This window comes from Lepidochelys kempii, chromosome 2, assembly GCF_965140285.1.
Source record: "Lepidochelys kempii isolate rLepKem1 chromosome 2, rLepKem1.hap1, whole genome shotgun sequence".
Classification (NCBI taxonomy): domain Eukaryota; kingdom Metazoa; phylum Chordata; order Testudines; family Cheloniidae; genus Lepidochelys; species Lepidochelys kempii.
This window is the reverse complement of record NC_136381.1, coordinates 266,338,596-266,364,316: the sequence shown is the minus strand read 5'-3', so window position 1 is coordinate 266,364,316 and position 25,721 is coordinate 266,338,596. Positions and strand designations below refer to the sequence as shown.

At 49.3% G+C, this 25,721-nt stretch overlaps 2 protein-coding genes and 1 long non-coding RNA gene across 13 annotated transcripts in view; 2 read left to right on the top strand and 1 right to left on the bottom strand.

Moving 5' to 3' along the window:
- The window catches only part of KLHL18 (kelch like family member 18), a 37,485-nt gene extending 28,571 nt beyond the window's left edge, over positions 1–8,914 (bottom strand). For both annotated transcript variants that reach the window (XM_073334878.2, XM_073334879.2), the window contains exon 1: positions 8,641–8,914. In XM_073334878.2, the coding sequence (XP_073190979.1) occupies positions 8,641–8,778 (138 nt within the window). In that variant the 5' untranslated portion in view covers positions 8,779–8,914. The remainder of the gene's footprint in view (positions 1–8,640) is intronic.
- LOC140907889 (uncharacterized) lies at positions 8,901–13,890 on the top strand. The gene is made up of 3 exons (XR_012157669.1): positions 8,901–8,993; positions 12,152–12,183; positions 13,835–13,890. It is a non-coding gene; the product is annotated as an uncharacterized LOC140907889 (long non-coding RNA).
- The window catches only part of KIF9 (kinesin family member 9), a 44,180-nt gene continuing 32,342 nt past the window's right edge, over positions 13,884–25,721 (top strand). For 4 of the 10 annotated variants that reach the window (XR_012157667.1, XM_073334866.2, XM_073334864.2 and 1 more), the window contains exons 1-10: positions 13,884–13,973; positions 14,466–14,566; positions 14,725–14,890; positions 15,025–15,131; positions 18,575–18,799; positions 20,772–20,855; positions 20,971–21,063; positions 22,102–22,249; positions 23,264–23,328; positions 25,119–25,196. Coding sequence is in view for 8 of the 10 variants with exons in the window: in XM_073334866.2 (XP_073190967.1) it covers positions 14,471–14,566; positions 14,725–14,890; positions 15,025–15,131; positions 18,575–18,799; positions 20,772–20,855; positions 20,971–21,063; positions 22,102–22,249; positions 23,264–23,328; positions 25,119–25,196 (1,062 nt within the window). In the remaining 2 variants the exon portion in view is untranslated. Of the gene's footprint in view, positions 13,974–14,465; positions 14,567–14,724; positions 14,891–15,024; positions 15,132–18,574; positions 18,800–20,771; positions 20,856–20,970; positions 21,064–22,101; positions 22,250–23,263; positions 23,329–25,118; positions 25,197–25,721 lie in introns of those variants that run through there. The other 6 variants (XM_073334873.1, XR_012157668.1, XM_073334868.2 and 3 more) reach the window with 6 other exon arrangements.

Sequence of the window (25,721 nt, the reverse complement as noted above, 5' to 3'; positions counted from 1 at the left end):
AGAAAGATTTGGCTTGAAGAGAATGAACCATGTGAACTCAACTGCTAAAGAACATGCAGGTCAGTGCTGAAAAGTGAGTTGACAGCCGGTGGAAGTGGCAGAGAAGTAGGATATTTCACTATCATGTTTACTTACATGGAAAGACACTCTTGAAGAGAAAATAGTGTTAATGAAATAGCCTTAGACGTCAAAGTCTTTTATCAACACAAAAGCTATTTCACAGGTATTGGCACTTCAAACCTCAACTCCTCCCCCTGAAATATGTATCAAAAGCGAGCTTGGGAGGATTGCTCAAGCCTCTTCCACAAAGACCACCAAGGGACCCAACTGTGATAGTGGAATTTGTGATCTATCTTAGGCAGATGTAATGCTATAGCATCTAGACACAAAGGAATGTGGAACCGGACGGACTAGTTTCAAATAGGTTAAAGACACATCAGGTGGCAACTACTTTAGATGCTACTAACATCTCAGGAGTGAGAGGCTTCCCATCTCCATCAGACATCCACACACACTGAGAAACACAGCGCTATATAGATAGAGGTCAATACTTTCTCTCTAAGAAACTACCAAGCATGATCATCTAAGTTGTGAAGGGGATTCTCTGATTACGGCTAGCAAGCCTATCCCAAACATTATATCTTAGGGTATGTCTACACTACGAAATTAGGTCGAATTTATAGAAGTCGGTTTTGTAGAAAGCATTTTTATACAGTCAATTGTGTGTGTCCCCACACAAATGCTCTAAGTGCATGTAGTCAGTGGAGTGTGTTCACAGTACCGAGGCAACCGTCGACTTCTGGAGCGTTGCACTGTGGGTAGTTATCCCACAGTTCCCACAGTCTCCACCGCCTATTTGAATTCTGGGTAGAAATCCCAGTGCCTGATGGGGCTAAAACATTGTCAAGGGTGGTTCTGGGTACGTATCATCAGGCCCCCGTTCCCTCCCTCCCTCCGTGAAAGCAAGGGCAGACAATTGTTCTGCGCCTTTTTTCTTGAGTTACCTGTGCAGACGCCATACCACGGCAAGCATGGAGCCCACTCAGCTAACCGTCACCATATGTCTCCTGGGTGCTGGCAGACGCGGTACTGCATTGCTACACAGCAGCAGTTTATTGCCTTTTGGCAGCAGACAGTGCAGTATGACTGGTAGCCGTCGTCGACGTAGTCCTGGGTGGTCTTTTAACTGGGCGCCTGGGCAAACATGGGAGTGACTCAGCCAGGTCATTTTCCTTGTTTCGTCTCATGGCGATTGAGTCCTACCGGCAGTGCACTGTCTTTTAATCTGCAGCTAGCAGAAGACGATGGCCAGTAGTCATACTGCACCGTCTTCTGCCGAGCACCCAGGTGTTGACGATGGCTAGCAGTCGTACTGCACAGTCTGCTGCCAGCAAGATGTATAAAAATAGATGAAGTGGCTTAAAACAAGAAATAAACCTGATTTCTTTTGTATTCATTTTCTCCTCCCTCCCTCCCTCCCTCTGTGAAATCAACGGCCTGCTGAACCCAGTTTTGAGTTCTATCCTTGAGGTTTTGAGTTCTGTCCTTGAGGGGGCCATTCAGTTTCTCGCAAAGCCACTCCCTTTGTTGATTTTAATTCCCTGTAAGCCAACCCTGTAATTTAATTCCCTGTAAGCCATGTCGTCAGTCGCCCCTCCCTCCATCAGGGCAACGGCAGACAATCGCTCCACGCCTTTTTTCCGTGCAGACGCCATACCGCAGCAAGCACGAAGCCCGCTCAGATCACTTTGGCAATTAGGAGCACGTTACACACCACACGCATTATCCAGCAGTATATGCAGCACCAGAACCTGGCAAAGCGAAACTGGGCGAGTAGGCAACGTCAACGCGGTGACAAAAGTGATGAGGACATAGACACAGACTTCTCTCAAAGCACGGGCCCTGGCAAGGTGGGCATCATGGTGCTAATGGGGCAAGCTCTTGCGGTGGAATGCTGATTCTGGACCCGGGAAACAAGCACAGACTGGTGGGACCGCATAGCGTTGCAGGTCTGGGACGATTCCCAGTGGCTGCAAAACTTTTGCATGCGTAAGGGCACTTTCATGGAACTTTGTGACTTGCTTTCCCCTGCCCTGAGGTGCAAGAATACCAAGATGAGAGCAGCCCTCACAGTTGAGAAGCGAGCAGCAATAGCCTTGTGGAAGCTTGCAACGCCAGACAGCTACCGGTCAGTCAGGAATCCATTTGGAGTGGGCAAATCTACTGTAGGGGCGGCCGTGATGCAAGTAGCCAACGCAATCAAAGATCTGTCGATATCAAGGGTAGTGACTCTGGGAAATGTGCAGGTCATAGTGGATGGCTTTGCTGCAATGGGATTCCCTAACTGTGGTGGGGCCATAGACGGAACCCATATCCCTATCTTGGCACCGGAGCACCAAGCCGGCGAGTACACAAACCGCAAGGGGTACTTTTCAATAGTGCTGCAAGCTCCGGTGGATCACAAGGGACGTTTCACCAACACCAATGTGGGATGGCCGGGAAAGGTACATGACGCTCACATCTTCAGGAACTCTGGTCTGTTTCAAAAGCTGCAGGAAGAGACTTTATTCCCAGACCAGAAAATAACCACTGGGGATGTTGAAATGCCTATAGTTATCCTTGGGGACCCAGCCTCCCCCTTCATGCCATGGCTCATGAAGCCGTACACAGGCAGCCTGGACAGTAGTCAGGAGCTGTTCAACTACAGGCTGAGCAAGTGCAGAATGGTGGTAGAATGTGCATTTGGACGTTTAAAAGCGCGCTGGTGCAGTTTACTGACTCGCTTAGACCTCAGCGAAACCAATATTCCCACTGTTATTACTGCTTGCTGTGTGCTCCACAATATCTGTGAGAGTAAGGGGGAGACGTTTATGGCGGGGTGGGAGATTGAGGCAAATCGCCTGGCTGCTGGTTACGCTCAGCCAGACACCAGGGCGGTTAGAAGAGCTCAGGAGGGCGCGGTACGCATCAGAGAAGCTTTGAAAACCAGTTTCATGACAGGCCAGGCTACGGTGTGAAAGTTCTGTTTGTTTCTCCTTGATGAAACCCCCCGCCCCTTGGTTCACTCTACTTCCCTGTAAGCTAACCACCCTCCCCACCTCCCTTCAATCACCGCTTGCAGAGGCAATAAAGTCATTGTTGCTTCACATTCATGTATTCTTTATTAATGCATCACACAAATAGGAGGATAACTACCAAGGTAGCCCAGGAGGGGTGGTGGAGTAGGGAAGGACAAGGCCACACAGCACTTTAAAAATTTAAAACTTATTGAATGCCAGCCTTCTGTTGCTTGGGCAATCCTCTGGGGTGGAGTGGCTGGGGGGCCGGAGGCCCCCTCACCGCGTTCTTGGGCGTCTGGGTGAGGAGGCTATGGAACTTGGGGAGGAGGGCGGTTGGTTACACAGGGGCTGTAGCGGCGGTCTGTGCTCCTGCTGCCTTTCCTGCAGCTCAACCATACGCAGCTCAACCATACTGGTTTGATCTTCCAGCAGCCTCAGCATTGAATCCTGCCTCCTCTCATCATGCTGCCGCCACCTTTCAGCTTCAGCCCTCTCTTCAGCCCGCCACCTCTCCTCCCGGTCATTTTGTGCTTTCCTGCACTCCAACATTGTCTGCCTCCACGCATTCGTCTGTGCTCTGTCAGTGTGGGAGGACAGCATGAGCTCAGAGAACATTTCATCACGAGTGCGTTTTTTTTCGCCTTCTAATCTTCACTAGCCTCAGGGAAGGAGAAGATCCTGTGATCCTTGAAACACATGCAGCTGGTGGAGGAAAAAAAAAAAAAGGGGGATAGTGGTATATAAAAAGACACATTTTATAGAACAATGGGTACACTCTTGCATGGTAAACCTTGCTGTTAACATTACATACATAGCACATATGCTTTTGTTCCAAGGTCACATTTTGCCTCCCCCCAGCGCGTGGCTAGCGCCTCCTCCCTCCCCATGGCTAACAGTGGGGAACATTTCTGTTCAGCCACAGGCAAACAGCCCAGCAGGAATGGGCACCTCTGAATGTCCCCTTAAGAAAAGCACCCTATTTCAACCAGCTGACCATGAATGATATCACTCTCCTGAGGATAACACAGAGAGATAAAGAATGGATGTTGTTTGAACGCCAGCAAACATCACTGCAATGCTTTGTTCTACAGTGATTCCTGAGTACGTGCTACTGGCCTGGAGTGGTAAAGTGTCCTACCATGGTGGATGGAATAAGGCTGCCCTCCCCAGAAACCTTTTGCAAAGGCTTTGGGAGCACATCCAGGAGAGCCACAAATGCCAGGGCAAATTAATCATTAAACATGCTTGCTTTTAAACCATGTATAGTATTTTAAAAGGTACACTCACCAGAGGTCCCTTCTCCACCTGGCGGGTCCGGGAGGCAGCCTTGGGTGGATTCGGGGGGGTACTGGCTCCAGATCCAGGGTGAGAAACAGTTCCTGGCTTTCGGGAAAACCGGTTTCTCCACTTGCTTGCTGTGAGCTATCTACAACTTCATCATCATCTTCCTCGTCCCCAAAACCTGCTTCTGTGTTGCCTCCATCTCCACTGAAGGAGTCAAACAACACGGCTGAGGTAGTGGTGGCTGAATCCCCTAAAATAGCATGCAGCTCATCATAGAAGTGGCATGTTTGGGGCTCGGACCTGGAGGGGCCGTTCACCTCTCAGGTTTTCTGGTAGGTTTGCCTCATCTCCTTAAGTTTCACGCAGCACTGCTTCGGGTCCCTGTTATGGCCTCTGTCCTTCATGCCCTGGGAGATTTTGACAAATGTTTTGGCATTTCGAAAACTGGAACGGAGTTCTGATAGCACGGATTCCTCTCCCCATACAGCGATCAGATTCTGTACCTCCCGTTCGGTCCATGCTGGAGCTCTTTTGCGATTCTGGGACTCCATCATGGTCCCCTCTGCTGATGAGCTCTGCATGGTCACCTGCAGCTTGCCACGCTGGCCAAACAGGAAACTGAAATTCAAAAGTTCGCAGGCCTTTTCCTGTCTACCTGGCCAGTGCATCTGAGTTGAGACTGTTGTCCAGAGCAGTCACAATGGAGCACTCTGGGATAGCTCCCGGAGGCCAATACCGTCTAATTGCGTCCACAGTACCCCAAATTCGACCCAGCAAGGCCGATTTCAGGGATAATCCCCTTGTCGGGGGTGGAGTAAGGAAATCGATTTTAAGAACCCTTTAAGTCGAAAAAAAGGGCTTCGTCATGCGGATGGCTGCAGGGTTAAATCGATTTAACGCTGCTAAATTCGACCTCAACTCCTAGTGTAGACCGGGGCTCAGACAGCAAAACTTTGTTCATGGCCATCACACAGACAATACACTGGTGAACGCTGCTTTACAAAATATTCTTGTGTATTCTTCATTTAGATGTACGTAACCGACACTACTCAGTGTAAGGAATTCAAAATCTATTTATTTATGTAAAACTCTTTCTCAGGCAGAGGGAAATGGGTGAAGAGTCTCAATCTGTGCAGACTGGGGAACATTTTAGGGTTTAATTCAATAGTATGAATTTTGTACTCACTGGACTGGTCACATGCTTTGAGCATGGCAACAGCAGCACTGTATACATCTAAAAACTCCTATTCTGTTATTAACTTTAACAGGGATTCTAGCATTTTCCTCTGAAGGATCTGCTATGGGCCACACTCAGATACTGGACTAGAGGGACCACTTGCCTGATGCAGTGCGCAATTCCTATGTTGTAGTTAGCGTGTTCAGGCTTCAGGGGTTTTATTCTTTTTCAGATAGTGAATTAAATTATCTTGAAAGATAATGGGTTGACAGTCCTAGAGACTGATTTTCCATTTCTCCACATAAGAGAAACAGTTCAGGTAGCAGCAAGCCAATTCTTTGCCCCACCAATGCGTGTCAACCCTGATGTAGAGTGACCACCCTCTGGGAATTAGAAGGGAGTACAATGTCCATGATTCGGTTAGTGCTTGGACTCTTGACTGAGAGGATCAATAAGGGTTCCAATTGCTGTTGTAGATTTTGTGATGTCGACACATCCACCAGACACTGGACTGAACTCCAAACTCATTTTGCTTAGGCCACTAAAAAAGTTGTAACAATTTTTTGCTACCACCATCCTGGGCGACATCTGAATTAGCAGCCTAATGACAGTATCTGTCTTGCAGTAATCTCTCTATGGCTCACATACGTTAGCATCAAAGGGTGAATGCTATGCCAACCTGTTACTCTGATTTATAGGTTCAGATCAGTATTTCTCTATTATAACCACATCTACATTTTGTGTGTGTACAGATCCCTGATTGTGGGACCTAGAAGTTACTGTAACAAAATGAATAATATCTCCAAGCAGCAAAAACATAAGCTTCCTGAGCAATATTAATTTGTAGCATGCGTATTTTAGCTAAGATTCCTGCTTCACAACAGTGCTAGTCAGCCTTGCATTAGAGAGAATTGCGAGACCGATAGCTGTGGGAACATCTCAAATTAACAAATATTTCCTATGGCACCTCAGTGGAGAACACAGAACTATTCATGGGGCCACTCCTGGCATGCAAGGATGACTAGTGGCAAGTCATCTAAACAAATATTTAGGGTGAGAAGAACTGCACTAGATGACTCACTTGACGCACCTTTCCACCCAAAGGCATACGACGTAAATGGAGATTAGCAAACTATGGTTGGGTTGGACTTCAACTCCCCTTTGTATGTGACACAGTCTATAGCCTAGGCACCCATTTATACAGAGCTGCTGCTTCTGCCTCCTGTGGGGGACGAAGGCTCATGGGATTGGCGCCACAAACTGGTATAGGTATCGGGCCCCCCCATCCCATTGCCCCACGACCCTCTCAGTTCTGCATCCCGTTCCCCGCCCCATCCCGTGTCATTCCCCCACACACATCGGGCCCCCCCATCCCATCGCCCCACGACCCTCACAGCTCCGCATCCCATTCCCCGCCCCATCCCGTGTCACCCCCCCCACACATCGGGCCCCCCCATCCCATCGCCCCACGACCCTCACAGCTCCGCATCCCGTTCCCCGCCCCATCCCGTGTCATTCCCCCCACACACACATAGGGCCCACCATCCCATCGCCCCACGACCCTCACAGCTCCGCATTCCGTTCCCCGCCCCATCCCGTGTCACCCCCCACACACACATCGGGCCCCCCATCCCATCGCCCCACGACCCTCACAGCTCCGCATCCCGTGTCATTCCCCCCCCACACACATCGGGCCCCCCATCCCATCGCCCCACGACCCTCACAGCTCCGCATCCCGTTCCCCGCCCCATCCCGTGTCACCCCCCCCGCACATCGGGCCCCCCCATCCCATCGCCCCACGACCCTCACAGCTCCGCATCCCGTTCCCCGCCCCATCCCGTGTCATTCCCCCCCCACACATCGGGCCCCCCCATCCCATCGCCCCACGACCCTCACAGCTCCGCATCCCGTTCCCCGCCCCATCCCGTGTCACCCCCCCCCGCACATCGGGCCCCCCCATCCCATCGCCCCACGACCCTCACAGCTCCGCATCCCGTTCCCCGCCCCATCCCGTGTCACCCCCCCCCGCACATCGGGCCCCCCCATCCCATCGCCCCACGACCCTCACAGCTCCGCATCCCGTTCCCCGCCCCATCCCGTGTCATTCCCCCCCCACACATCGGGCCCCCCCATCCCATCGCCCCACGACCCTCACAGCTCCGCATCCCGTTCCCCGCCCCATCCCGTGTCACACTCCCCCCCCCCCGTGTCACACTCCCCCCCGCACATCGGGCCCCCCCCATCCTCACAGCTCCGCATCCCGTTCCCCGCCCCATCCCGTGTCATTCCCCCCCCCACATCGGGCCCCCCATCCCATCGCCCCACGACCCTCACAGCTCCGCATCCCATTCCCCGCCCCATCCCGTGTCACCCCCCCCCCACATCGGGCCCCCCCATCCCATCGCCCCACGACCCTCACAGCTCCGCATCCCGTTCCCCGCCCCATCCCGTGTCACACTCCCCCCCCCCCCCCCGTGTCACACTCCCCCACCGCACATCGGGCCCCCCCCCATCCTCACAGCTCCGCATCCCGTTCCCCGCCCCATCCCGTGTCACACTCCCCCCCCCCCCCCGTGTCACACTCCCCCACCGCACATCGGGCCCCCCCCATCCTCACAGCTCCGCATCCCGTTCCCCGCCCCATCCCGTGTCATTCCCCCACACACATCGGGCCCCCCATCCCATCGCCCCACGACCCTCACAGCTCCGCATCCCGTTCCCCGCCCCATCCCGTGTCATTCCCCCCACACACACATCGGGCCCCCCATCCCATCGCCCCACGACCCTCACAGCTCCGCATCCCGTTCCCCGCCCCATCCCGTGTCACCCCCCCCACACACATCGGGCCCCCCCATCCCATCGCCCCACGACCCTCACAGCTCCGCATCCCGTTCCCCGCCCCATCCCGTGTCACCCCCCCCGCACATCGGGCCCCCCCATCCCATCGCCCCACGACCCTCACAGCTCCGCATCCCGTTCCCCGCCCCATCCCCCCATCCCATGTCACACTCCCCCCCCGTGTCACACTCCCCCCCCGGCGGGGCTCCCCCCCATCCCATGCGCCCCCCCCCCATCGGGCCCCCCCTCGGGGCTCCCCCCGGCCGGTCGCCGCCCCGGTACCTTGAGGGTCACGTCGCAGAGCTTGCCCTGCCTCCGGATCTCGCCCATCACCCCGTAGCCGCGGCTGGGCAGGTCCCCCACCGAGAAATGCACCAGGTCCTCGGGGTCCAGCTCCGGCTCGGCCGCCGCCTCCAGCATCTTCCCCGCGCGCCTGCCCGGGCCCCGGCCGCCGCAGCGAGGGCAAGGCGCGAGGAGAGAGGCGCCGCCGTCCGCTCCAGCGCCGCGCTGGCCCCTCCCGGCCGCCGTAGCCAACCAGAGCCCGCGGGCCCCCGCCGGAAACGGCCTCCCCTCGCTTCCGCCTTCTCCCGCAGCACTTCCGGACGTGGTGGGAAGTGGCGGTAGTCATGGTAACGGTGTGTACACCCCCGGCCCCAGCCGCGCCCCGGAGCCTGCGGCGCGGCGGGAGCTGGCAGCGGCGGGAAGAGCGGCCGGTCCCAGTTCAGTACCGGGTGCCCGGGCCCCTGCCTGGTGCTGCACGGGCCTTCCCCCTCTCCCCGTCCCGTCTCCCCATCCCCCCAATTCCCCCGGTCCCCTCCCCTCCCCGTCTCCGCATCCCCCTGCCCGGCCCCTCTCCCCGTCTCCCCATCCCCCCAATTCCCCCGGTCCCCTCCCCTCCCCGTCTCCCCATCCCCCAAATTCCCCCCGGCCCCCTCCCCTCCTCTCCATCCCCCTGCCCGGCCCCTCTCCCCGTCTCCCCATCCCCCCAATTCCCCCGGTCCCCTCCCCTCCCCGTCTCCCCATCCCCCCAATTCCCCCGGTCCCCTCCCCTCCCCGTCTCCCCATCCCCCCAATTCCCCCGGTCCCCTCCCCTCCCCGTCTCCCCATCCCCCCAATTCCCCCGGTCCCCTCCCCTCCCCGTCTCCCCATCCCCCGGTCCCCTCCCCTCCCCGTCTCCGCATCCCCCTGCCCGGCCCCTCTCCCCGTCTCCCCATCCCCCGGTCCCCTCCCCTCCCCGTCTCCGCATCCCCCTGCCCGGCCCCTCTCCCCGTCTCCCCATCCCCCCAATTCCCCCGGTCCCCTCCCCTCCCCGTCTCCCCATCCCCCAAATTCCCCCCGGCCCCCTCCCCTCCTCTCCATCCCCCTGCCCGGCCCCTCCCTTCCCCTCCCCGTCTCCCCATCCCCCTGCCCGGCCCCTCTCCCTCTCCCCTCCCCGTCCCGTCTCCCCATCCCCCAAATTCCCCCCGGCCCCCTCCCCTCCTCTCCATCCCCCTGCCCGGCCCCTCTCCCTCTCCCCGTCTCCCCATCCCCCAAATTCCCCCCGGCCCCCTCCCCTCCTCTCCATCCCCCTGCCCGGCCCCTCCCTTCCCCTCCCCGTCTCCCCATCGCCCGGCCCCTCTCCCCTCCCCGTCCCGTCTCCCCATCCCCCAAATTCCCCCCGGCCCCCTCCCCTCCTCTCCATCCCCCTGCCCGGCCCCTCTCCCTCTCCCCGTCTCCCCATCCCCCAAATTCCCCCCGGCCCCTCCCTTCCCCTCCCCGTCTCCCCATCCCCCTCCCCCCCAACTCCTTCCTCCCCCTCCCCCCTTCCCATCTCCCCATCCCCTCCTCTCCCCGTCCCGTCTTCCCATCCCCCTCCCCGGCCCCTCCCCCTCTTCCCTTCCCATCTCCCCATCCCCCTCCCCTCTCCCCATCTCCTCAATTCCCCCCAGCCCCTTTCCCCATCCCGTCTCTCCATCCCCCACCCGTTCCCCCCGGCCCCTCTCCCAGCGCCCCCATCCCCAGCCTCCTCTTCCCATCCCCCTTCCCCTTTCCCCATCCCCCCAATTCCCCCATCCTCACCTCCCAGTGCCCCCTTCCCCAGCCTCCTCTTCCCATCCCCCGGCCCCTCTCCCCAGCCCCCTTCCCCTCTCTCCATCCCCTCACATCCCCCTCGTCCTCACCTCCCAGCGCCCCCTTTCCCAGCCTCCTTCCCGTCCCCCGGCCTTCTCCCCATTCCCCCGGCCCCTTCCCCTCTCCCCATTTCCCCCTCCCCCCTCCCTATCCTCCCCATTCCTCCGTCCTCACCTCCCAACTTCCCCAGCCTCCTCTTCCTATCCCCTGTCCCCTCTCCCTGTCCCTATCCCCTCAGCTTCATCCCTACCTCCCAGCCATCCCCATCCCTCTGTTGTCATCCCCATCCCAACTCCACCACCTTGCCATCCCTGTCACCGACCCCATCCCCATCTCCTAGCCACCCCCATCCTGTCCCCACCCTGTCTCCCTGTCCTCATCCCCGTCTCCCTGTCACTGTTCCCATCCCCGCAGCCATCCCTGTCCCCTGTCACCATCCCCACCTCTCAGCCATCACAATTATTGCCTCCACTTCCCCACTGTCCTAATCTCAGCTATTCCCATCTCCGTCCCCACATCCCAACCATCTCTGTATCACCACCACCAGCCCCACTCCCACCTATCCGTGTATTGCTACTGGTTTTGATCCCTCATCCCAGCCATCCCTGTGTTGCCACTGTCTGTGCATCTCACTGTCTCTGCATGACCACCACCCACACATCCCAACCAACCCCTCATCATCACCTCGTCCAACCTCACTTGCTCGATCACACCATCTTCTTCCCCATGTCCCAGCCATCTCCTATCTCATATTACCATTGCTCCTATGTCACCACCATCCTCATCCCTGTATCATCTCTGCCTCCATCCCCAATGTATCAGCTGTCCCTGATCTCACATTGCCATGGCTCCTGCATCCTCATGTTCTCATCCCTGCATCACCTCCATTTCTGTACCCACATCCCAACGATCCTCATGCCATCTCTAACTCCACAGCCCTGTGTCACCATTGTCTCTGTAACCATGTCCCAGACATTTAAAAAATCTGGTTGACTGCATGGCTTGGGAGATTGGTAATGGACTATGGAGCCTTGCACTTCTAGGCCACTGGTTAAAACCTGTCTGAGTGAGTGATTGCTGGCAAAGCTGAAAGGCTGTTTGGTGGCCTGTGTGGAATGACTTCGGTGGATCTCAATCCACCGGATAGATGCCCATGTGGCAAAAACAACCATCACAACTGACACTAATTGGCATCCTTCTTGCAGTCACAGCAGAAAGGCCAAGGACTGAATGGGCTATGGAGACTGAACTCCCTTTCTTATCCATAGCTGAAAACTTCCTGTCAATGATAAAGAATCACAGGAGTCACTTTCTTCTAACACTGAACAAGGAATTTTATTAGAATAAGGAAAATTGCATTAGCCCCAAGGCAATTCTCTTCCTCTCTGTGCTTCACCTTAGAGCTTCTGCTTAGAACCTTCTCCAGCTCCCTCTTCCTGCCTGGCTTCTTGCTACAGCTTTAAAGAAACAGTGCACCTATCCTCACAACCTTCTTGTCCAGGTAGAAGCCTATTGCTGTGGTACTGTGAAAGATTACAGTACCACTACCTGAACTGTACCTGTTCTCTGGATAAAGAAAGGACTTCACTCTCCAGGACCATCAGTCTTTCACTAGCACTAAATACATTTTAAAGTAATAACATAGAAACTGCATATTCATGTATATCTGTTTAATCTCCTCCAGGTGTCCCCAAAAGCTATTATCTGTATTAGCTGGTGAGTATCATGAGTCTGATGAGATGGTAAGAATTTTCCAATTTAAGGGTCTATCCTTGCAAGTCCTTAGTTGGTGAAACTGTCATTGAGTCCTGTGGGAGTTTTGTGCATCTCAGGCTCACAGGATTGTATCCTAAATTAGATTAACAGTATGAATTAGACACCGTGCCTGACATACCACCACACTATGGTCATCGGTCGATGCAATGTAAAGGGTTTAATAACCCTCTATGCTGGAGTATTGATAAAGAAGGAAATCTTGAGGTGTTTGGATCCAGATTATGTTCGGAGTTTGGGATCTAAACTGAACTGGGTTTGGATTGGGTCATTTTAAATTCTTGAAAATCAGCTATTCTTGTGAGATTTTCAATATCTTGTGCTAAAATTTGACAAAAATAGGTTTTTTCATGATATTTCTGCCATATTTAAACCAGAGCCAAAAAACACACTCATCTTTCTTTTTGGGATCCAGTTTGGAAACACGGTTGTAGTGGTGTGTTTGGATCTGATCCCCATTCCAAAAAATCCTATTGGATTTGGTTTCAGGGTTCCAGGTTTGGGCCTCGCTTAGTTTTAAGGAGGAATCTGAATGAAAAGAATATTGTCATTTGGTGCATTAAGAGACAGTTAATTGAAACTAGAATTTGACCTTCCAGAAGTCCTCTATTTTAGGAGTTCACACCAAAAGCATTTGCATCCAACCATTACCAAACTCTAGGCAGAAAGAACCAGGATGCAGAATTGTGCAAAACCAAAGAGCCAAGGAAAATGACAAGGGAATAATTAGGTACAATTAAAGAGAAATCCCCCTCATATGAAATGAATACACATACATGCCCTGGGTTGTGTTTCTTGAGCCATTCAGATTGTTTGTAAAGTGCTTTGAGAGCCTCACAAGAAAGGTGCTTTTCAGTGATCATGAGACAAAGAAATGTCTATATTTTTTTATTCATTTAAAAATGAATCAGATGGATAATAAATCACTTGAAGCAGCGTAAGGAATGCAGAGCCTTGTTCTACATGGTAACAGTGATGTTGTAACCCTGTGTCAGGTAATTTGATCTTAGGTGAACAATAAACAAATAATCACCCTAGAAAGCTGATATGCTAACATACAACACCCCAGGGGTATTCACCCTGTGTAATGGCCACTTTGTGCTATCTATGCCCCTGGGAGGCTAAGACCCCCTACAAAGGGGGCTGTTTTGGGATAGTCCATGAATAGGTGGGAGCAGGAGGTGGTGTGGCCAGAGCATTCCTAGTTATTCTGAATTATTCCCTTTTGCTCAAGGCCCACAGTGCCCATGCTAGTTGAAGCACAAGTTAAGGCAACTCTCAGATTGCAGGCTCTTTGGGGCAGGACCACATTTATCTCTCTGTAAAATGCTTAGCACAAAGTGGCCATAATCTTAATCAGAGAATCTGGGTGTCATAGTGAAATCATCATCATAATAATGAATGAATAATATAGCAGCTTTTGTCCATGGATCACAAAATCCTATGTCTGATGTAAAACATTTTCATTAAAACTTTGTGGCTAAATTGTTGCTGCGGTAGCACTGCGCCTTTAACGCATCCTCCTGTTACTGTAAGAATTACATGGTTGGGTCTTTGCATTTATACTCAGTGACTTCCAGTGCTCTGTTTACAGGTGAAAAGATTATTTTTCCAGCTGTCAGCATCACTTATTCCTCTTGGGATCTGAAAATCAAGCTGGTCTCTCCCTGCCTCTCAATTCACGACTGATCAAAAGTTTGCTGACAGAACCTAGGGCCAAATTCTGCACTCAGGTACACCACTGTCAAGCTGGCGTAACTGCATCAATGTCAACGGTTTTCTACCAGATTTGTATCAGAGAGCAGAATCCAGCCATTAGCTGAGAGTTGCACTGATGATGCATGAGGCAGAATAGAATCCATCTCATTCTCCTATAGCTGTTTTGTTCTGCAGGACTAGCAGGAAGAGAAGCTTGTTTGTGTCAGTAAATAACTAGGACTCAGATACACAAGAAGAAATTGTAATGACTAAGAAGGTTTTTGCATGTTCTATTTTTACATGTTCACTTTTCTGACTTTAAAAATTTCCCTGCTTAGGCTAGATGTGTGCTTATAGTTCCTCTTAATAAACCAGTTAGAAACTACAGTTTAACATTTGTAAACAGTTTATTTTAAAAATTGATGACACTGCAGCCTACCTTTTGCTGATGACAGCCTTTTAACTGTATTTTAGAGAACACTGTATTTTCTTGTAAACCTGATTTTCCCTTTCCCCCCTTCTTTTAGTTACAATGAGTGCAAAAGAAAATAAAGTACATGCATTTGTGCGAGTCAAGCCAACAGCTAATTTTCCTGAAGACATGATCAAGTATGGGCCAGACAACAAGGTAAAGGAACAAGAGACATCAGGAGCATAATGGATTTAGATTCTGATTTAAGTTATGGTAGCAGAAATGAGCAATAACCCTGCTGCAGTTACACTGGGGCTGATTTTGGCCCAATCTCTCTTGTAGCACATCAACATTCTTCATCTCTGTCTTTTTAGAGCATAGATATTTACATCAGGAGAGATATTAAGAAAGGAGTCGTCAATAACAAGCAGACTGATTGGTCCTTTAAATTGGATGGTGTTCTTCACAATGCCTCACAGGATTCGGTTTATGATGCAGTAGCTAGGGACTTGGTATCCCAAGCTCTGAATGGCTATAATGGTAATTTTTGTATTGATATGTGTTATTTTAAGATATAGTGGGGCTCCCCATCTGAGGATAAGGTCCCTTTGATGTTACATTGGAGAAATGAATGAGTCCTGCTGAATTTATTGTTTTCCTTTAAACTTTTCTAGGCACTATTATGTGCTATGGGCAAACAGGAGCTGGTAAAACATACACCATGACAGGAGCAACTGAAAGCTACAAGCATAGAGGAATCATACCCCGAGCTATACAGCAGGTACCAAAGATTTGAATTAGAAAGGAGGGGAAGAAGGAGAAACTAGTACATCTGTCATATCATCTGTTATCCTCCCAGTCCTAAGAAATGTGTTGACCGCCCCAAACATGGTCACCACCAATTTATTTTAACAGGAGATGGATATTATATGGTCCTTAAAGAAGTTGTGGGACAATAAAACATCATTATGTTGCACCTTGATGTTCCATTGTGATTTTTCATTGTAACACTGTGACCTTGTGCCGTGAGAGTGGTAACATTTCAATGCAATGTGATGACGTTGCATTGTGATATGCGGACATGTCATCCTGTTGCAACATAAACATGATGTCATGATGTGCAACTTTCTTAACCTCTCAAAAGGGTACTCTGTTGGGTGAAGAGTCTTGTGCGCCTGCTCCCAGAAGCACAGCTGAAAAGCAGAGTGTAGGGCTGACATAACCTACACAAACCAAAGCTGGAAGGTGTTCTGCATTATTTGTTTCCAGTAGCTGCTGTGTTAGGTGTTTTCCAAGCATAAAAAAGAACCAATTCCTGCAACAAAGAGCTGATCTGATTAGCTCATTGTTATATTGTCCTTAACTCCCGCCCGAATAATTTCTTACTAGTTATATTCCTTGGTGTTAGTGTAAGTGCTGTTCGTGCAATTAGAAAAAAGCAATTCAGCCAGCAAATGGAATGTTCTTTATTGTTTAGATAAAACACAGAAAAGTCTTGTTTTAGGCTTCCTACCCTTGACACTATCCCTTTAAAGGTATAATATTTTCAAAACCAAAATAATTTTGAAAATCTTATTAGAGCCGCTGCAGTCCTGCTGAGAGTGTGCCATACACTTACTGACTGATTTATAAAAAAAGAACAGGAGTACTTGTGGCACCTTAGAGACTAACAAATATATTTGAGCATAATTTATAAATTTTATAAAAATTTAGGTTGGAGCAAATGCGGTTGTATCGCAGAGCTTGGCTGTGGACAATGGATCATGTGGTGTGGTCAGGGTGAAGGCTGGAGGCATGTAGGTAGGAATAGCTAGTCTAGTTGGCAGCCGATGTCAAGTGGAGTGCCCCAGGGGTCGGTCCTGGGGCCGGTTTTGTTCAATATCTTCATAAATGATCTGGAGGATGGTGTGGATTGCACTCTCAGCAAATTTGCGGATGATACTAAACTGGGAGGAGTGGTAGATACGCTGGAGGGCAGGGATAGGATACAGAGGGACCTAGACAAATTGGAGGATTGGGCCAAAAGAAATCTGATGAGCTTCAATAAGGATAAGTGCAGGGTCCTGCACTTAGGACGGAAGAACCCAATGCACAGCTACAGACTAGGGACCGAATGGCTAGGCAGCAGTTCTGCGGAAAAGGACCTAGGGGTGACAGTGGACGAGAAGCTGGATATGAGTCAGCAGTGTGCCCTTGTTGCCAAGAAGGCCAATGGCATTTTGGGATGTATAAGTAGAGGCATAGCGAGCAGATCAAGGGACGTGATCGTTCCCCTCTATTCGACATTGGTGAGGCTTCATCTGGAGTACTGTGTCCAGTTTTGGGCCCCACACTTCAAGAAGGATGTGGATAAATTGGAGAGAGTCCAGCGAAGGGCAACAAAAATGATTAGGGGACTGGAACACATGACTTATGAGGAGAGGCTGAGGGAGCTGGGATTGTTTAGCCTGCAGAAGAGAAGAATGAGGGGGGATTTGATAGCTGCTTTCAACTACCTGAAAGGGGGTTCCAAAGAGGATGGCTCTAGACTGTTCTCAATGGTAGCAGATGACAGAACGAGGAGTAATGGTCTCAAGTTGCAGTGGGGGAGGTTTAGATTGGATATTAGGAAAAACTTTTTCACTAAGAGGGTGGTGAAACACTGGAATGCGTTACCTAGGGAGGTGGTAGAATCTCCTTCCTTAGAGGTTTTTAAGGTCAGGCTTGACAAAGCCCTGGCTGGGATGATTTAACTGGGAATTGGTCCTGCTTCGAGCAGGGGGTTGGACTAGATGACCTTCTGGGGTCCCTTCCAACCCTGATATTCTATGATTCTATGATTCTATAAGCTTTCGTGGGCTACAGCCCACTTCATCGGATGCATGCATTGGAAAATACAGGAGGGAGATTTTATATACACAGAGAACATGAAACAATGGGTGTTACCATACACACTGTAACGAGAGTGATCAGTTAAGGTGAGCTATTTACCAGCAGGAGAGAAAAAAAACTTTTTGTAGTGATAATCAAAATGGGCCATTTCCAGCAGTTGACAGGAACGTGTGAGGAACAGTAAGGGGGAAAAATAAAAATGGGGAAATAGTTTTACTTTGTGTAATGACACATCCACTCCCAGTCTTTATTCAAGCCTAATTTAATGGTGTCCAGTTTGCATATTAATTCCAATTCAGCAGTATCTCGTTGGAGTCTTTTTGAAGGTTTTTTGTTGTAATATTGCGACTTTTAGGTCTGTAAGCGAGGGACCAGAGAGATTGAAGTGTTCTCCGACTGGTTTTTGAATGTTATAATTCTTGCGTCTGATTTGTGTCCATTTATTCTTTTACGTAGAGACTGTCCGGTTTGGCCAATGTACATGGCAGAGGGGCATTGGCAGCACATGGTGGCATATATCACATTGGTAGATGTGCAGGTGAACGAGCCTCTGATAGTGTGACTGATGTGATTAGGCCCTATGATGGTGTCCCCTGAATAGATATGTGGACACAGTTGGCAACGGGCTTTGTTGCAAGGATAGGTTCCTGGTTTAGTGGTTCTGTTGTGTGGTGTGTGGTTGCTGGTGAGTATTTGCTTCAGGTTGGGGGGCTGTCTGTAAGCAAGGACTGGCCTGTCTCCCAAGATCTGTGAGAGTGATGGGTCGTCCTTCAGGGTAGGTTGTAGATCCTTGATGATGCACTGGAGAGGTTTAGTTGGGGGCTGAAGGTGACAGCTAGTGGTGTTCTGTTACTTTGTTGGGCCTGTCCTGTAGTAGGTGACTTCTGGGTACTCTTCTGGCTCTGTAAGTCTGTTTCTTCACTTCAACAGGTGGGTATTGTAGTTGTAAGAACGCTTGATAGACAGACAGAGACAAACACCTAGAAGATCTCTGAGGGGTTGGAGCAAATGCAGTTGTATTGTAGAGCTTGGCTGTAGACAATGGATCGTGTGGTGTGGTCTGAATGAAAGCTGGAGGCATGTAGGTAAGTATAGTGGTCAATAGGTTTCCGGTATAGGGTGGTGTTTATGTGACCATCGCTTATTAGCACTGTATAATATAATATAACTAATATATTTGTTAGTCGCTAAGGTGCCACAAGTACTCCTGTTCTTTTTTCGGATACAGACTAACATGGTTGCTACTCTGAAACCTGACTAATTTATAGTGATTCACATCCTGAAAAGCCACAAATTGATAGGAACCTTGTTTGTGAATTCAGACTGTCATTGACAAGCATATGATCTGTGCAGGTGTTCAGGGCAGTTGAAGAACGCATTGATCAGTCCATCACTGTCCGAATGTCCTACCTGGAAATCTACAATGAGACTCTCTTTGACCTTCTCTCCACTATGCCTCATGACATGTCCGGTGACACTCACATGGCTGTAGTGGAGTACCCCCAGGGTGTCTTTGTGAAGGGCTTATCTATTTATCCAGCCAGCCACGAGGAAGATGCTTTAAATCTCCTGTTTGAGGCAAGATAAAACAATGACTCACTATTATTTCTCATCCTTATTTTTTATATTTATTTTTGCTGATTTAGCTAAGGAAAGGAGAGTTGTCTTGGGGTTAGAGCAGAAGATGGGAAGTCATGACTCTTAGGGTGAGATCCTCACTTCTTCTCCAGTCCCGGCATAAAACCCCTGGTTCCTGTCAGGGAGGATTCCGTGGTGCAGATACTGTGGAAAACAGCATATGTCTGCTGTCTGAGAACCCCCTTGCAAGTCCTGGTATATGGGCAGTGCTGTGGTGAGGCTGAAGGTGGAAGGGGTGTGTCTGGGGTGGGGCTGCATCACACAGTGCTGTGGAGATTCCAGGCAGCACTGTGGCCCATAGGGCAGGCCAGGGAGGCTGCTGTAACTTAGACAGGTTCCCAAGGTTGTCTAAATTATGCTGCGGGCCTCCCTAGCCCTAGAGCAGCACAGGACTGGGAGTGCAAACTGGCTTGTTTTCAGTGTGCTGGTGATCACATTTAGGAAGTCAAGGAGCAGGTTAAGCAGAGTGCAAAGGATAGTCTGTAACATATCCTAGTTAGCAGAACCAATGTCTGAACCGTGTTGTTTTTCCTTTTTGAAAAAATGCTTGTCAACACTCTCCCATAGCAAGTGAAGACACTTACCATTGACACTTTCTACAGATAGATGGGGCAGTCATGGCATGCCTACATCTAGGCAGTCATGCAGAGGGGACACTCAGATAGCTGGGCAGGTGAAACTAGGAGGCATACATACATCTGCATCAACTTTGCACATAGGGGCCTTAGCTTGGACAAGAGTAAGTTGAACAGTTAGCTCCATATCTAGAAAGCATGTTTCACCAACAACTGAAAAGCCCTTAAACCCTTCCTTTTTTTGCTTTCCAATTGCTGAGACTATGTTCAGGTGTTCTGATGAAGCTCAGGCTGGGTAGTCAGCTGGGTTACTAGTAACAATCATTCTTGATTTCTAGAACGGGAGACATACGGCTAACCACAAGACCTGGGAGTCAGGAGAAGTGCCAGAGCAGTTTATGGAGATAACTAGGCACTTAGACATCAAAATGATCTAAACAGCACCCATAGTTATTTGTGCCTGCGAATTGGGGGTACAAGAAGGGAGGCTGAGTTTTGAAAAATCTGTCCTTTGATCTCTGTGCTTCCATTTCCTCATCTGTAAAACAGGGATAAGAACATTTCTCTAAAGATACCAACTTGACTGGGTTCCTGTTTTGGGGTCTCAACTCCTTACCATGAGGCAGGCCAGAACTCCTCTCGTTCTCAAAGGCTTTGAGACACAGAAAGGCCAGCCGCCTTTTGAGACTAACTACAGGTGCCTTAGTGGTGCCCTCTAGAACTTCAGTTCCTTTCTCACCGTGCTCCACTGTGACGCTCCCTGTCAGAACTGCAACCATCACAGACTGTCACAGCATCATTTTCAGTGACTGATGCATTTTCTTGTGGTCTCTTCCTATCCTATAAGTAATCTTGGGTGTCTATTACACTTAGGGGAGATCTTTGCTTCATGCTTATCAAGGAACTGAACCAGGCATGGACGCACTAAGTCTTGCCTGCTGTTCCTCAAAGGGCCACATTTTTTGAGGATTAGGGGAGCTCTGGCCCCTTTCACACTAGGAACCTGAGCCCCAGGGATGGGAATCCAGTTAATATGGAATCTTCAGAGAAGCAGTATGACAGATAAGTAGTGATCCCTTACCTGTCTTCATGAGTGGAATATTTGCAGTGTGCTTTGAGAGCCATGCTAGAAATGCTTAGGATAGACAGATGTTGGGAGTGCCTCAGATAGAAGGCTGTGGATAAGTGACCAATTTTATTATTATCTCTACATATTGAAGTTACAAGCATTGTTTGTTTAACTGTGACTTTAATAGTCTTCCTTTCGTATTTATTCTACTAGTATTTATTTTATTTTTTAATACAAATAATGTCCTGAATTTTGACTTCATTTTCAGGGTGAGACCAACAGAATAATAGGTGAACATACTCTGAATAAAAATTCATCCAGGTCCCATTGCATATTCACTATCTATATTGAGGTAAGGCCGCTGGCAGGTTTCCTGGGGGCTCAGAGATCTAGGGGTCTTTGGAATTTAAATGTGTACTCTACTTCCACCTTGTTGTGTGTAATGTTAAATACATTTTTTTCCCCAGTCTCATTCCAGAATTTTGTCAGATGCCAAATACACTGCTTCAAAAATGAACCTAGTGGATCTGGCAGGTTCAGAGAGAGTGGGGAAGACTGGGGTAAGCAGATGGGGGGAAATGTTTGCTCTTTGTAAGAGATGGGTCCAATTGTTAAAGTGATGCATGTGGAGTCAGAGGACTTTTCCACTACAGTTAATGGAAACAGCAAAACTGAATTCCCTTTATGCCATACTGAACATTTACCTCTAAAGGAGGCTGGTAGTAAACATAATTTATATTTCCGCTTTAGCCGACTGAATTTTATTCTAGCTTGTTTCTGGGAATTTGGTGTCAGGACGAGAAGGAGCTTGATTCTGGTGTTAGATGTACGCTTCAGTTGTTAATCCCTAAGTATGCGTCAGCATCTCCTTACCACAGTTGCACATGTGGAGCTGTAGATTTTTCAGGATCTATGCTTGACACAAGAATCAAACCCCTGGTCAGTAGATGGGAGGAACCATGACAAATCTCTACCCCATGAAAGCATCAGAGGATGCTCAGTTATCTTCCGTAGCTGTAATACCTTTTTATCAAGTCCAAATGTGCAAAACTCCATCCTCCATGCACCTGTCTCCTGCTTGATCATTTCTTCCAACAGTGTGATTGCTCAGTCTAGGCAAGAGCCTGAGCCATCAGCCTTATTGGGAACTCTTTGTAATTCAGCTTCATTCTGCAACTGCGCTGAAAGCAAAAATCCTTCTGCTTCTGGTGATACTATAGAGACTGATGCAATCACCTTTCTGAAACAATAGGGAACAACTTAAACTTTCACTGCTCCCCTGTGATATACTATGTTGTGTTGAGCAAGAAATCCCCAGGCAGCCTTGTGACAAAGAGAGGATTTCCCCTTTCAGAACCAGGAAAGCCAATATTCTGGCAGACTTGTTATTGCCCAATCACAGCCCTGAAGAACTTGCTCTCAAACTGCAGAAAGCCCTTCAGGATCTAGAATCTCATAGTTAGTCTGTGTTGGACTCATCATCTCGTTTATCCTCCACTTCAATCAGAGCTGTAAGCCCAGTGAGGGACACACTGTATTTCGCAGTTCACCTAGAAAGATGCATGTGGAAACTTTTTGTCTTTTGGTCTTTCTTACAGTCTGAGGGGCAGGTTCTGAAAGAAGCCACGTATATCAACAAATCTTTGTCATTCCTTGAGCAAGCTATCATTGCACTGGCTGATCGTAAGAGGGACCACGTCCCCTTCCGGCAGAGCAAGCTCACCCATGCCCTTAAGGATTCATTAGGTAAGGACCTGGAATCGGAAGAGAGGAATGAGAAAATATCTTGGTTTCAGTTCTCATGAGGAGATCAAGCCATGACCAAACATGCTCAGTCAATCTGTTGGCTTGTCTACACAGCGATTTAATGCATGGCCAGCCAGAGTGTGAATCTACAGCGCACTAGCTTGCTGTGCACTAAGTGGCCCTGTGGACCCTGTTATAACACACTAAAAGTTCCATAGTGCACTTTGACTGCCTACCATTTCAAACAAGCTAAACCAAGGCAAAGTGATTTCCAGATCACTCACCATTCCAGTGATGTGCGCCCATGTCAAACAGCAGTATGTCAAAGTGCAGTACTGAATTTACAGTGCATTCTAGCATTGTCCACATGGCCAGTTAGTGCTTGGCAAGCCAGTGCACGATAGATTCATGCCCTGGCTGGCCATGTGCTAAATCACTGTGGAGACAAGCCCTCACCTAATAGTCTAACATATGAAAAATTAGCAGTGGTTTCTGTTTTTCTTACCTTAATGAAACATCAGGCGCACGTACACGCAAGCCTCATACTGATCAAGCCAGTAGAAAGGTTACTAAATTTTTCTCAGCTGAGAATACTTTAAAAACACACCACAGTCCTTTCAAAGTTCTGATCCTGCAGGTGCTATCAACTCTCATTGAGCCCTGCAGAAGTTGAGAGGCCAACACTGAGCGCTTTTAAAATCCCACCTTTCAGCTTTTACCCCACTCCAACCATTTACAGTTTGCATTGCCATATACTTAGCACTAACCCAGAAGGCTGGAGTCAGAACATTGACTGTTCCATTAACTCATTCCATACCTTGCTTATGAACATTATCTTTCATGTTCACCACCGATAACCCTTCCTGTTTTCTTGAAGGAAAAATTACAAACTAGCAATGTTCATTGTAGTCGTGATGTGTCTTTCATTCTTCACTCACTACAGAATGTAAAATTCTCCAGGAAGGAACCCAACACAGAGGAAGTCACATTCCTCCCCCTTGCTGTCTTTTTCAGGGGGAAACTGCAATACAGTCCTGGTGGCAAATATCTATGGTGAAGCTGCTCAGATAGAGGAGACTGTAAGTGGAGAGAGTTCCTTCAGAAACAATGTCCTTCATTTAAAGACATTTTGGTCCTGTCTGCGCTACAGTCAAAATCATGCTAGCAATAACCATGATTAAACTGTAGCATCCAGAGCACCTTAATCTGAGGTCTCAGGGAAGTATCATGTCAAATTCAACAAAATCACTTGACATTGCATCAAATGCAGCATGGTGGGAACTATATGGGGCTGGTTTTTCCAGTCTGCTAAGGCCACTCTGTGGCCACATAAGCCATCCATTGAGGATGCTAATCTTCCAAGGGGAAAATGAGACCCATCCAGATAAATACTCAAGGCCAAATTCAGTCTGGATCTAAACATGCATCGTTTCATTATGTATTATTATTATCTGTACCTTTCCAGCAATGGATTTGGAACTGTACAGCACACAGTGAAGTTAATAGTTATACTTAAGGCCCTGTTATAATCGGAGATCTTTTTTTGAAAATGCCCAGTAGTGCCACGCATAAAGTGTTGATTTTCATAGAACATGCATGGCAGCCGAGTCCCTTGTGAAGTGCTGCAGTTTTTTCAATGGTGGGGAGGCAAAAGTGAGCATCTGTGCACATCAGTCTTCTGCTCAGCGCAGCTAGTGCGCAGCATCACATTGGAAGAGCAGTTTGTGGGGGACGCATGTGAGACACAGTAGCCAGCGCTGCCATCACTTGGAACACAAGCAGCTGTGGCCTCAGTGGGAAGGAAGAAATGGGCATTTGTGTTCTGGTCTTCTACTCAGTGTGATGCCTGGCACATGTCAGTGTCGTGTCAGAGCAGCTGTTTGGGGGGACTTGGCAGCCGGTTTTATGCGAGGCACAGTAGCCAGTGCGGCCGCTGCTTGGAACATGCACTACAAGTCACACAGAGCACAAGACTGGCATGTGCGGATGTCTGCTTCCACCTTCCCGCTGAGGCCACAGGTTGTTCATGTTCCAAATGGCAGTGGTGCTGGCTACTGTGCCTCACATAAAACTGGCCGCCAAGTCCCCCCGAACTGCTGCTCCAATGTGATGCTGCCACGGACTAAGAGCCACACAAAGCACAAGACCAGCATGCAGATGCCTGCTTCCGTCTCCCCGCTGTTGGAAAAATCGTGGTATTGGGCTAATTTTGTGGTTTCCGCTCAGTCTGTGAAATTGTGATTTCCACAGGGCCTTAGCCCACTTTACACAAGGGCTGAATTTGGTCCTTGGTAGCAGCTACACAAACAATTTGGTATGCTAGTACCAGCAATAACCTCCTCATGGTGAGATCGCTTAGGCTTTGGAATAATTCTCCACAGGAAGTTGTTGGTAGCCTCATTGCTTGAGTCATTTAAAATTGGGCTGAACAAAACACGACCGTAAAGTATTGAAGGGAGGAATTCTGCAGTTTACCAGGGAAGGAGTTAGACATTTTTTGAAACTAAATGACCTGTCATACAATCTTCTCTGCTATTGGATATCATAATTGTTCTTTATTATTTGTGCTGCAGTGACACCAAAGGCCTCAGTCCCATTGTGGTAGGTGCCGTACACACATATAACAGAAAGGACGGTCCTCACCCCAAAGAATTTACCATCTAAAGATGAATAATCATCTAGAAGCAACCAGGCACTAGAAGACCTACTCCTGGAATGGGGATAGTGTAGAATGGTGGCCTACAATGATATAGCTTTTCCATTTCTAGCTTCTGGGATCCTATAGTATTAAAATAGCAAAGGTTTTTGAGTCTGGTCTGGTGACCCAAACTTGCTTCCTCTTTGATAGGCAAACTGTAATGTTTTTCAGCTGTCCTCTCTCCGTTTTGCTACCAGAATGAAATGGGTCACAACAGAGCCAGCCATCAATGAGAAATACGACCCAGAGGTATGTATATTTTTGTGGGGAAATGGAAGGAATGAGGTTCTTTTTCTTAAATCCAGGAAAAATTAAGACAATGCTTCCCAAACTTCTTCATCATGTGTATCACATATTAATAGAGAAACTGTCTCATGGACACCTTCCCTCCCACTGAGAGGATCATCTCCAGTCCCATCTGAGACCCTGCAGACCACCTCCCTTCCCAAGGCTGGTCACACAACGTCCCCGCAACAACTACAGCAATTATTCCTATGGAAAAGTAACATTAGAAAAGTAATCAATATATTTTAGCTTCTTTTAATGCACTTTAAAACAGGGAGGAGACTTAGAATTTTGTGTCCAACCAGCTCTCCTCAGACCACCAGGAAGTGCTCGATGAATTACTGGTGGTCCATGGACCACACTGTGGGAACCACTGCTCCACAACACACGTGGCAGGAGAGAACCTTGCTGTACTGTACTGTCTGATTTCACGTGTCTGTCTACAGTCGTTGGAAGCAGAGAACCATATAGAGCAGCTTCCTCCAAGAG